We start from the raw sequence: 13,338 nt of genomic DNA on the forward strand, positions 1-13,338 counted from the left end.
AGTAGCAATGAAAATAATTTTATAGTTGGGGTCACCATAACATGAGGGACTAAAGCATTCTGGTAAGATTTGGGCATGTAAATTCCAGTGCGCATGCCTGCATAGCAAGTGCTTTAACCATGGGTGATGTAGGAGGGTCATCTGTCTATGTGTTACTTTCATTGGTTAATAAAGAGACTGCCTTGGCCTTGTAATAGGGCAGAAAATTAGGTGAGCAGAGTAGACAGAACAGAATGCTGGGAAGAAGGCAATGAGGCAGACACCATAGCTCTCCTCTCCGAGATGGATTCAGGTTAGAATCTTCCCGGTAAGCCACCACTTTGTGGTGCTACACACATTATTAGAAATGGATTAATCAAAATATGAGAGTTAGACCAGAAGAGGCTAGATATAATGGGCTAGGCAGTGTTTAAATGAATAGAGTTTGTGTGTTGTTATTTCAGGCATAAGCTAGAAAGGCAGCCAGGAGCTGGGCGGCAGGAAAGCTGCTTGCCTCCTCACTACACATGGGCATCTCCTGTTGACACTTCTTCTGTTCTTTATCCCTCACAGTGGGCATCTGAGTCTTCACAGCATCTCATTCCTTGAGTCTGGGAACTTCCTGCAGCATGGCTGGTCCTGAAGATGGACCTGCAGTGAGCTACCTTAGGCTTGCCTTCCTTTTGTTTTGCCCTGCTAGGCTGAAGACATCCATTTGTCTCCACTCTTCAAGGGAGACTGGAGACAAAGTTCCAAGCTGACGTGGCTCTGACTTTGTACCCACTCACCACTAGTGTGTACTCCAGCTCTGTCATCCCTGCTGATAGTTGGGTGGCTGCTTGGAACATAGCTTACACTGCTCTCCTGCTCTCTGATCTGGGTTTTTAGCATCTTGTCTCTGATTTTGTATTTATCCTAATCTGGATCTTCCGAGTTTCTTAAACTCACAAACTTAGGCCTTCCACCAAAACTGGAATGCGTATACACACTCGCGCGCGCACACACACACACACACACACTCAGGCACATGCACACACACACAACTATTTATTTAAAATTAATACTGATCAGGAAGGAATCCTCAAAAATTAGTCATGGTTTTAAAAAACAAATGGAAATAATAATAATAAGGTAAGAAAAGCCTAGAAAATTATCACAGCTCAGAGTAGCCTTGGGGGGGTAGCTAAGTTTAGGGTGCAGTCTGGATGAAGGACCTTAAGTAGAGAACTAAGGAACTCTGAATGAGCGACCAGTGCACTCTCACTATATGATTTACAAAGGGAGAGCTTTAGGCAGGATGAAGGAATGAGTCCAGTTTCAAGCAAAGAGGAAGAGAAGGAGGAGGGAGAAGAGGAGGATATTGTGACAGACACACAGACAGCTATCACAAATATGTAAGGTGAGATTGTTAGGTCAGGTTAATTTCAGCATGAAAGAAAAGTCTCATGGAATTTTCGATTATATTTAAACTGAAGCATGTGGCAAACAGTACCACAAAAGAGATGATAAAGTGCCGTTGACACAAAACCTGTAGTTCTTATCTTAAAGGAATAAGAGTTTATTCTGGAGCCATTCTGAGTGACCATGACCCGGGAATACTGACTTAGGTCACCCCAAATTCATGTTTCTACAGGCAGGCAGTTTCATGAAGTTTCTATAATTTTACAGAACAAAGAAAGTCATAAATCCAGGCAACTTTAAAATACATTGGTGGGTACACTAAAGAGGTGGGTGCAACGAGATGTGGAGAGCCGTTCTATTTCCTCAGGATGACTCTTAGCTTTTGGTAGAAGCTGGTCATCTTCTGAGTCAATTGTTTCCACAGGTTTTAATCTATTTGTCATGAGATATTGGTTCCACACAGAGGTGGGCAAGGAAAGGCTGTGCCAGGGGGCTAGAACTAGCCCAAGATAAGGTCATTAGCCTCTGGACCCACACCATTCCAGTCTCTCCGTGGTGCTGGAATTCTGCAGTCTCTGCAGACATGGCTTTCCAGGAGTTTGGTTCACAGTACTAAAGCTCCCTGCACTTCTATGGAGGTGCAAGCAGTGAGCTGCCGTCTCTAGCATAGGCTTTACAACTGGAAGGAAAAAGAGTCATCTCATAATGGGATACCTGGGAACGCTTAACCATGGAAGCAGTTGAATAACCTAATGGCAAGGACAGACAGAAAAGGAACCATGTGATGTCCAGGTTAGAGAAAATAGTAAGATGCTCAACCACACTTCATGATGAGTGAGTTAATGTGCTCATGAGAGGCTTGCTCTTAAGTGCCCACTGAGTTTGAAAGTCAAAGGTGGGGAAAGACAGCACCAGCCTAACAGTCACCAAAACAAATCAGAAAGAAGGTGGCCTTGAGGCCATGCAGCATCCCTTTGTACCCAGAGTTACACAGACACAGGGATCTCTGTGTTTTGAAATCTATCTCACTAACAGCCTCGGGGTGAATCACACAACATTAACAGAACATAAAAGAACCCAGTAAACAAACCCACAGACACCCGGCAGACATCACACTTCTCCGGTCGTCTGTGGAATGAGCAGACCTTGGTAAAGGTACAGAACTTCTGAAAACCCATGGAGCTCAATCCTTAGGAAACTGAGCCTCCTGACAGCTGGCCCTAGATAAGGGTCAGTGGTCAGTGTGCTGCTGCTGTACCAGTTTGGGTGTGGCTACCTGCTCTGAGAATCCAGCTGCTCTTGGGCCAAGGCTGGGGCTGGAACACAGAGAAATAAGTCCAGACTTCCATGGGTCTTGAGGGACTTAGGCCAACGAAATGAGGTACGAAGAGCCCCAAACAAAGCTGGTGACCCCATTAAGGCATCCTGGACATCCGGAAGTTTTGGGGAACAGGAAGTCCAGTCACGGAGCTAAGCCTACATGTCCACCTTCACCCACCACCTCCTTCACCATCATGGAGGCTTCAGCTGCTCCCCAGGGCGTTTCCTGAGCCCGCAAGGAGAATCCTTTGCTCTACATGCTGAATCTGGCCAGGCACCCAGAGGACATCCAGAGTACCTTCTGGGCTGACAGTGGATAGTGTCATGACAACTCCCTATGAGCTAGCGTCATCCGAAAGGGGAACCTCAACTGAGAAAAGGCGTCCATAGATCCAGCTGTAAGGCATTTTCTTAATTAGTGACTGGTGGGAGAGGGCCCAGCCCATGGTGTAAGGGTAAGCCAAATAAAATCTTTGCTTTGGTCATGGCGTTTCATCATAGCAATAGAAACCCTAGCTAAGACAACAACATAGTTTTCAAAGCTTTTATCTGCAACTGCTCTAAACGGGAACACAGGGTGAAGACACCAAAATGAACTCTCGATCTGGGCCTCTGTTTATGACACCTGGCCTGGAGGTAGACACCAAGGAAAGAGCAGGCACGCAAGAGAGTACTGACTTCTTGGAAGTTGATTCCATTGCTTTCTAGCCTGTCCACACGGCCACGACAGCACTTTAACAGAGATGTCTTCCCGAGGAATAGCCAAAGTGCTCCTGGTTGGAGCGCTCACTGTAGGAATCTTAATCAGTAGTGTAAATGAACTCCTGAAGCCCAGGCAGGGCCCTCAAGCTGGGACTCTTCCAGCACAAACCTGCTGGTTCCATGAGCACCCTACCTCAATTCTTTTACCGCCCGCCAGTCCTCTTCCCCACAGCAAAATAAACAAGCAGCAACAATGAATGGAGTGCGTGTGGCAGTGGGGTGGAACACATGAACCCAGTCAGGAAGGAAGCCCCCCCACACGGCATGGGTTCCTACCTTCCGGAAGTCCTCCAGGCCGATCTTCACATCAGGTTCCTTGCTGATGCTAAGAAACTGCTCTTTGAACACGGGGTCCTGCTTCTGGATACAGTGCTTGAGTCTGTCGATGACTTCTTCCTTGGTCATGTTCTTGGCCTCCGGGGTTTTGTCCCTCGTGGGCTGGGTTCTGAAATCACAATGAGCAATGAGCTCTCCACCAGCTGACATGGCATGCCTGTACACCATGTATCCCACAATAGTTAGGGGGTTTATAACCCCCATCAAAGTTCTAACCCCAGTCAGAGAGCAGGGCTTCCTCTCTGGGCTTGTGGCCTGCAGAGCCGGGACCGCAGGTCAGCAGAACAGTATCTGTGCAGAGGGTCCTGCTGCCAGGGCATGACGACGCCAGCAAGGCCGGCCAGGACTGTCTTCACACTAAGACTCTCAACTCGGAGCTGGGTGGAAATAGCACACGGCCAGGCACACGTGACGGTTAGTGGTGTCAGCTGTGCAGGATCTGGAATTGCCCAGAGCTACCAGGACCACCTGGGAGGGACTCTCAGATGCCAGTGAAAGGATTTTGTTGACTTAAGGTAAATGAGAAGGGAAGATCCACACTAAAAGTGGGCAGCACCGTGCTCTGGGCTGGGGCTGGGGTCCTGACTGCATCGAAAGGAGAAAGTAAGCCAACACCGGCATCCACCTTTCTCTGCTTCCAGACTGCAGATACAATGTGACCAGCTGCTGTACGCTCCTGCAGCCATGACTCCACTTCTCCAGTGGACTGCTGCATGAAGATTAAAAACAAAATGCTTCCATAAAACAGGGAAACAAAGTCATGGCCTATGGGAAGTGTCAAGTTAAAGCATTTGGTAGTAACTAGGTGAATGAAGTCACGGGCCATCTGTGGTAGAGCAGAGAAGTCATGGTTATCCTGAGTTTCTCTGTAGAATCAATTCACAAAATGTATTATGAGAGGGTGGGCAGCTGGAAGCTAATTCTTTCCCGGCCCTCCACGGTCTCCTAGGCCCTGCGGAATAACAGGACACCGGTGGGGCAGCTATGCAGAGCAGAGTTCCAGCCTTCCCTCTAGGAAAAGCTGCTTTGTGAGCAGCTTAACGGCCACTGTTGCTTCTCCCAGCTTTGGGGAGACATGTTGCCAGATAGCTGAGCTTTCTCTTAGAAGACATTCCCATCATCGCATGCTCAAGAGCCTTGAGAAAGAGAAATGACGAGATGGAAACTCCTAGGTGTTGCCATTCCTGCAGGCTCACGACAGGCTACCAACAAGCAGCTAAGACAGCATCTTTCCCTTAGTATAAACCAATACTTTTACAGAGGAAGTGAAAGCCAGAATATCTTTTTTTGCGGCTCACCGAGTGTGTTTTGGTTGACCATTCAGACAGCTCAATCTGGCTATCGTTTTAACAGCTCCACCTGTTCACATTAGGAGACGTTAGCTGTGTTAATGGGTGTGTTTTTACAATAAACAGTAAGCTATGGCCAAGATTCTAACTCCCGTGAGAGAGGAGGTGTGGCTGCACGCAGGGGCAGAGCAGTCAAGTTGTCTGGGAGGTGACTATCGACACTAGAACAACCTCGGCAAGTGCCGCAGCTCTGGGTTTATCCCACTTTCATTTCTAAAATCTGCAGGTGTGGGTTCAATTGCTGACAAGAGCTCCTCTCGCTCTCACCACATGCGCCCGGTGCACCGTTCTTTCTTAATGGCTTACAGCTCTGATGACACCGAACCCAAGGAATGCCTCCTCCAGCGAGGCACCATGGTGTCCGGGCGCCTTTCCTTTGCTCTTATTTTACCTCTCAGGAAGATCTGGCTGGCCCTGCTCTTCGTATTGCAGCTTTTCGCTTAGCTGATCCTTCGGAACAGAAAGTGGAAGGATGGGTGGTGGGATATTGACACCGATGGACAACAGAAGTTTCTTGTACAGGATCCGTCCTGAGGTTGTGTCTTGAAACTTACTGGAGAGTCTAAAGTTAAAAAATCATCAGAATGTGCCCTTTTTTAAAAAAGGCTAAAATTAAGATTTTTTTAAAAAAAACTATGTGTTGGTGGATGTGTTTATGCATGTATCTGTGCACTTAAGTGTGGGTGCCCAGTGAGACCAGAGGCATTGGAACTCCTGGAGCAGGAGTCACGTGTGGTTGCGAGCGGCCTGATGTGGGTGCTGGGAACTGTTCCTGGGTCCTCTGTAAGAACAGTTTGTACCCTTACCCCCTGAGCCATCTCTTCAGCCCAAGGCTAAAAATGAAGAAGCCCAACGCCAGGTATCCAGGAGGATTGTGATTTCCACAGGCGCTGTTCTTGCACATGTATATATATACACAGAGACACACGTGTACACTTATAAACAAATCTTTTTAAAAAACAGAAAGCAATAGGAATAGCCAGCTATCCTAGAGACCCAGATGGAGCCTGTGTCCCTGACTCCCTGGAGCCTCACAGTGGTTACACAGCTTCTCCATCCATCCTCTTTAATGGTGGTGGTGAGATTCAATTACACATGGTAAACTCTTAGTGTACTGCTCAGTGAGGACTCAACACAGTGTCTGCTACCGATATTATCCACGGGGGTCATGCAGCAGGCTGGGAAGAAGAAGGAAGGGAAGGACCTGTGAACTTACTTTACAAAGTGCTCATTTGAGAGATATGGGCAGAATGTGTTTATGACTTTCTTGAAGTTATTTCTTGCTATGGTCCCTGTATCACCAAGGTCATATGACTGCAGCATGCCGTAAAAGGCCTGGAGGTTCCTGGTGATGGCATCAAGCACCATTTCTTCAACCTGACACAGGAAGAGAAATACACTTACCGCATTGGAAGCCAGTCTGCAGGCACCCTCAAAGCACATGGGGATGGTATTCACAAACAGAAGGCCAGTGGTACTTACTGAATTCCAAGCCATATGTGGAGGTGCCTTGGTCTCTGTAAAGGGGGACATTTTTCTCACCTAAGTGAATAAGAGAAACCTTATGAGTACCAGTGCTCCCTGAGGGGCAACAGGAAGCTACGGGCTTAGATTTGAAAGCTGGCTCTGCCTGGCTGGTCCAGGTTGGAGCAAAATTTCCAAAAGGGGAAACAAAGTGGATGCCAAGATCATATAATGAAGGAGAATATGCAGGATTCTTTAAAATTAAGTAGCAAACCTCACTGTGTTAAATGCTAGTGATGGCTTAATGAAAGATGACAGACTTGAACACATTAACCAGACTTTATTTGTAGGTAAAGTCAGGTACAATATACAAAAGCATATATCCAAACCCATCAAAATGCATGTGGTAGATGTACCACTTTAAATACCAACTTATATTCAAATATAACTGTTTTGATAATGAAAGTGTTTGTCTACATACAAATCATAGGGTTGGAAGTGTATGTTCTTACACATATAACGGGTTTGAGTGTGTGTGCACATATATATTATAGGCTTGAGAGTGTGCACATATATATTACAGGCTTGAGAGTGTGCACATATATATGGAAGGTTTGAGTATATCTGCACATATATATGACAGGCTTGAGTGTGTGCACATATATACAACAAGATTGCATATGTGCACATATATTTGGAAGGTTTGAGTGTGTGCACATGTATATGATATGTTTGAGTGTGTATACACATACATATGACAGGTTTGAGTGTGTGTACAGATATACATGGTAGGCTTAAGTATGTGTGCACATATATATGGAAGGTTTATACGTGTGCACATATATACAGCAGATTTGTGTGTGTGTGTGCACATGTGTCACAGCTCCAGTTACGCCGAGCAAAGATCATGTCCCTTGCTGTATGAGAGGCTGCTTACTGTCTCAGTTTGGCTCGGTTTGAAAATGTGCACAGTTGCTGCGCTGCCCAGGGATGAGAAGCCCTGAGCACCACAGACCTGAGCTAAGCCAGGGTCTGTCCTACACCAGAGTTGGGAAAGGCACTGAAAACTCCACCACTCACTCTGCAAGCAGGGTTAGGAAGAACCAGGGGCTTAGGGTGTGGGCAGTGTTTGTGCAAGAGAAACTCAGGCAATCATCAAAACGACTGAGACGGAATATTTAGAACTGGAACACTTCTGAGTGTACACTTTATCCTGCTGAGTTTCCACAGCAACACCACAGGTTGCTGCTATCACCAATCCTGTTGTAAAAGACATGTGTCTTCAAGAGGTACAATATCTGCCCCTGGATGTAGCTCATGGAGATAGTGGCCACAAACTGAACACTGGCTCAGGCTCCCACCCCAGATGACCTCCATGCCCTGAAAACTCATTTGATCTTGTTCTCAAGCAGCAGTGGTAAACTGGGTCAAGGTATACTTTGAGGTACTGCCTGAGCACACAAGCCCAATTTCTCCTGACCAATACAGCTAGGGATGGATATAACCAAGGTCTTACTTGAGGAACCATAAGCTCCTCTATCATTTCCCACAGTTTTCATGCTTAAAAAGTGTGTGTGTGTGTATGTGTGTGAAGGCATGGACAAACCTATACATTTTGACTTAAGTTTTTCACACTTAGGTGTGTCAAGGTCTGTGCTCAGCCTAGCAATTTCCCTCCATGGTGAAGGCAAACAGCTCAACGTTCTGACAATAAGGCCACACAGCCACGCGTGCAGCAATCTGACTTTTTCAGCGTTCTTAAAGACTGTCCATGTTAACTGCTGCCGCAGAGCTACTTTTAATAAAACTGCCCGTCTTTCAGTCAAAAGCAGCAATGACTGAAAGCTACTGGTAGACAGCAGGGGAACAGGGTGGCTACCCCTAAAACTGTGTCAGATCAGGGCATGGGACCCCTTCCCAAGCATGCTTCTGTTGTAGCTGTTTTATTGTTTTCAGATACATTTCATGATATAGTCCTGGCTAGCCTGGCATTCTGCTTCGCACAGGGTAGCCCCGAACTCGCAGCACTTCTGCCTCAGTCTGTTGAGAGCTGGGACCACAAGTGTGTGCTGCTGCTACCAGGTGTGACCCCAGACACCTGGCTGTAAGACCTGGCGGCAAGTGCAGCGCTGCCCGGCACCTGTCGCTTCAGGACAGGTTTCTCAGAAATGCCAGAGAGCATCCTCGATATGCTTTAGAAAACAAAAGCTTAAACCAGATGACCTCTTAACTGTAACCTGAAATGAAAACATGCGAAAATGTGAATTCATTCATTTATTTAAACTGCATTTTGCTAAGAATGCTGACTTCCTGGCTTTGGGAGTCACCCAGTCAAGAGACCGTGGTGACCTACCTTGGGGCTATCATCCAACGCGTCCAGTAGGGAGCTGATCTTCACTACTCCAGTGCCCTCAGGGTCAAATGTCTGCTTCAGTTCAATGAATTCCAAATCACTTAACTTTGCAACCATGCAGTTTAGGACATGTCGCAGATCCTCCCAAGCTATGTGTCCACTGGGCGTCTGAGTAGGAGAGTGTAAATAATATCAAGAATTTTTTTAAAAAAAAATTAAAAGGCAGGAAACACCACGTACATATTCAGTAATAGTAAAGCATTAGCTTCGGCCAAGCTGAGCTATGACTTAAAACAGCAGCCAATGGCCACGACATACACCGTGGATGTGTATAAGAGCTGGGCAGAGGTAGGCACCCCCGAGGCTTTCTAAGCCTTTTCCTAGAAGAAGAGATCCTCTGCCAGGCAAAAGGCAGGAAATTGCCTGGAGGAATGCGGTCTTTTAGGGGGCACAGGCCAACTCCTTCCCAAGGGTCTCCACAGCATGAAGAGCCCTCCTCCTCCTAGCCCCACCTGTTGGCTCAGAATCTCCCTGAGCTCCGCTGCAGCTTGCCAATTGATCTGAGTAGCAATAGGATGTTTCCAGTCTCTCCAACCTCATGGGTTGCACAGATGAGCAGATGCTGAGGGAGAGATCTCTGCCACATTGCATAAAAGAAATACTAGAGGCGAAGCCTTCTGAGGTAAGCATGTTCCATGGAACTGAATGCTGTTGATAACTAAATATGAAAATCAAGAGCCCCTGTTTTCTGGGAAGGTGGGAATATAAAGCCTCTATCCCGGAGAGGGAATTTCGAGTGTCAGTCAGCAGCTGACACTGACTGCCAGAGTGGGTCCAGAGGCTAGGAGAGCAGAGTTCCTACTCTTTTATTTTTATATGTGGATGTGTAAGTGTCTGCATATGTGTGTGTATGAATGCACCTATGTGTGCCTGGTGCCCTTGGAGGCCAGAAGAGGGTGTCAGATGTCTTGGAAGAGGAGTCACAGGAAGTCAGGTGCTGGAATTGAACCCAGGTCCTCTGAAGGAGCAGCAAGTGCTCCTAAAATTCTTATTTTTATTATTATTTTCTATGTGTATGTGTGGTGTATGCACACACGTGAGTGGAGATATCCCGTGTTACATGTGAAGGCCAGAAGAGGTAAACTGGTGTGATGTCACTCTATTTTATTGAGACAGGGTCTCTCTCTGAACCCTGAGCAAGGCTGGCTGCCATAGAGCCCCAGCTGTCCACCTGCCTTCTTCTCAACAGTACCAGGTACACGGTGCACAGCCACATCCGGTGCTTTGCTGGGTGCTGGGGATTTGAATTCAAGTCCTCATGCTTTTACAGCAAGTGTTTGTAATCACATCTCCCAGCTATGGAAGACAGGTTCTCTGAGGTAATCGGACTAAATATGCCTGTTTATGGTTTGTGAATAATAATTAGTGTATAAACATCCAAATCGGAATCACTGACAACTTCCTTACTAACTTCTGACATGTGCCCAGACACCGGAGCATTTGTGTCACCCCCAATCTCCTGAATATCTGTGTTCCTTCTCACTCCTGGCATCTCCTTCCTTTTCACTCCTGACTTAGGTATTCTAAGGACATGTCACATGGACATGTCATAGACTACTTATCTGTGTCTGGGTCATTTCCAGTTAGAACATAACAGACAGCATCTCTTGAAACATTTATACATGCATCTTTGTGAGGCTGTTTCTGTTTCTCTTGGCTGATACCTAGGTATGGAATTACTGTTCTTCAGAGTAGTTGAACAAGTTTTCATTCCCATCAGCAGCGTATGAGAACTCCAATGTCTCTGCATGCTTGTCCACTTGGTCCCTTTGGTTACCCTGTCCTGACAAACACGATGTAGCCTCCTGACTGCCACACTGATTGTGAATTTTCCTACCTCCTGTGGATCTTTCCAGAGAAGGGTTCAGGCTCTTACCGTGCTGATAATTAACAAGGACTTCTTCAGGGCTATGTAGCGCTCCTCCGAGTACCTGAATAACTTCTTGATGACATTTTCCTTGCGAGACTGGTTTCTCGAGTCAGTGCTACAAAGAGGAGAAGGAGAAAACTAGGAAGGATATTGCACCCTTGAACCTGCTCTGGCAAAAAGCAAATGCTCTAATTCTTACAGTACAGGCTTTGCAGAGGCTTTTCAAAAAAGATAGTGCACAAGGGCAGGCCTGTTTGCTACTAGGTATGGAAGACTTAGACAGAGAACTGCCCTCAGCCATCTCTTAGTATGCCATCCTGTCCTCCTGCTGCCCCTGATGCTGAGCAACCCTAGTCAGACATCTTTCAAACCCACAAATCTGATCTCACAAAAAAAAACCAGGAAGGAAATCAGAGGTTGTTGGCCACCAGGACCATGGGGCAGGCAGTAAGCTGCAGCACATGGGTCCCGCAGCTGAGGGCATGGGAAGTCCCAGCCTCTGTCCTCCAGTGACTGTGCCATGGTCACTTGCACCCTCAATACTTCTTGTCTTTTCTTACCTCTGACCCTGAAGCTCCATCGACCATGCCAGTGCTCTTGGAGGCCACGGCCATCCACTTTGGGAGCTAAGGCTTCCTTGTAAATTCCCATCAGAAAGGGAGACACAGACCCCTGTGTGGTGCTCTGAATAGAGATGGCCTCCACAGACTCATATATTGGAGTGTTTGGGCCCCAGCTGGTTGAACTTTTTGGGAAGGACTAGAAGGTGTAGCCTTGTTGGAGGAGGTGTGTCCCTGTGGGTGGGCTTTGACGTTTCAAAAAATTCCATGCCATTCCCAGTTAGTTCTCTCTGCCTCCTACTGTGGATAAAGATGTGAGCTCTCAGCTACGGCTCCAGCGCTATGCCTGCCTGCCTGTTGCAACGCTCCCCACCATGATGGCCACGGACTCTAACCATCTGCAACCATCAGCTCCAAATAAATGCTTTATTTCCGTAAGTTACCTCGGTCATGGTGTTCTGTCACAGCGATGGAAGAACTAGATACCTTGTTATAAAACTCGGTCATGGGCCTCCCTTTCCTCAGTACTCAATAGAATTCTTCTATTCTCATAATATAGGACTTGACAGTGGGTGGTTCCTGTATGGGACCACTCTCACACTTGCTAGGGATTTGATACTCTGTCTAATCAGCTCTGCGACAGCACACCTGCTACCCCATCTTAGAACTGTACTCTGGCTCCTGTGATAACTGGAAGAGAGTGTCGTGAAAGTCAGAACCGTATTGGCACAAGCACATACTGGGCAAGCAATCCCCCTTGTCTATTGTCATGGATATCAGGCACAGTGACAGGCCCTTCTCCATTGTGGGAAGACAGACATCTTGTGCCTCTGGCCTCCCTACAATAGACTTCACTACACATCGTCACCTTTACCACAAAAATCAAAAAGTCCTTTGATATTGCCATGAGCCTCCTGTGGAGCACTATGTCCCCACTGGAGGACAGATGCTTCAAAGCTAATGAGAGCCAGCAGGTAGACGTGGTGGCACACACCCGTAAACTTACACAGGAAGATGATAAGATCAAAGTCAGCCTAGACCACACAGTGAGACCTTGTCTCTAATTTAAAAAAAAAATGCCACAAATAAATAACACTTTAATTTTATCCTGGAAAGCCTTAGACAAGGTACTATCAGACAAGAAAACTGTAGCAAAATGGAAGTAATTGCTCAAGATACATGCTCACAGCTGTCTCCTCAGACACATGCTCACAGTCCCTCCTCAGACACATGCTCACAGCTGCCTCCTCCGACACATGCTCACAGCCCCTCCTCAGACACATGCTCACAGCCCCTCCTCAGATACATGCTCACAGCTGCCTCAGACACATGCTCACAGCTGCCTCCTCAGACACATGCTCACAGCCCCTCCTCAGACACATGCTCACAGCTGTCTCCTCAGACACATGCTCACAGCTGCCTCAGACACATGCTCACAGCTGCCTCCTCAGACACATGCTCACAGCCCCTCCTCAGACACATGCTCACAGCTGTCTCTTCAGACACATGCTCACAGCTGTCTCCTCAGACACATGCTCACAGCCCCTCCTCAGACACATGCTCACAGCCCCTCCTCAGATACATGCTCACAGCCCCTCCTCAGACACATGCTCACAGCCCCTCCTCAGATACATGCTCACAGCTGCCTCAGACACATGCTCACAGCCCCTCCTCAGACACATGCTCACAGCTGTCTCCTCAGACACATGCTCACAGCTGCCTCAGACACATGCTCACAGCTGCCTCCTCAGACACATGCTCACAGCCCCTCCTCAGACACATGCTCACAGCTGTCTCTTCAGACACATGCTCACAGCTGTCTCCTCAGACACATGCTCACAGCCCCTCCTCAGACACATGCTCACAGCTGCCTCCTCAGACACA

General features: G+C 47.3%; 1 protein-coding gene across 1 annotated transcript in view; it reads right to left on the minus strand.

The window, feature by feature from the left end:
* The window catches only part of Efcab6 (EF-hand calcium binding domain 6), a 199,839-nt gene that overhangs the window by 68,339 nt on the left and 118,162 nt on the right, over window positions 1-13,338 (minus strand). Inside the window, exons 12-17 of the mRNA XM_075963519.1 lie at window positions 10,901-11,009; window positions 8,965-9,132; window positions 6,630-6,689; window positions 6,364-6,524; window positions 5,539-5,709; window positions 3,739-3,907 (exon numbers count right to left, since the gene is read on the minus strand). Coding sequence (XP_075819634.1) covers window positions 3,739-3,907; window positions 5,539-5,709; window positions 6,364-6,524; window positions 6,630-6,689; window positions 8,965-9,132; window positions 10,901-11,009 — 838 coding nt within the window. The remainder of the gene's footprint in view (window positions 1-3,738; window positions 3,908-5,538; window positions 5,710-6,363; window positions 6,525-6,629; window positions 6,690-8,964; window positions 9,133-10,900; window positions 11,010-13,338) is intronic.

The sequence above is a fragment of the Microtus pennsylvanicus genome, chromosome 2 (assembly GCF_037038515.1).
Source record: "Microtus pennsylvanicus isolate mMicPen1 chromosome 2, mMicPen1.hap1, whole genome shotgun sequence".
Taxonomy (NCBI): Eukaryota; Metazoa; Chordata; class Mammalia; order Rodentia; family Cricetidae; genus Microtus; species Microtus pennsylvanicus.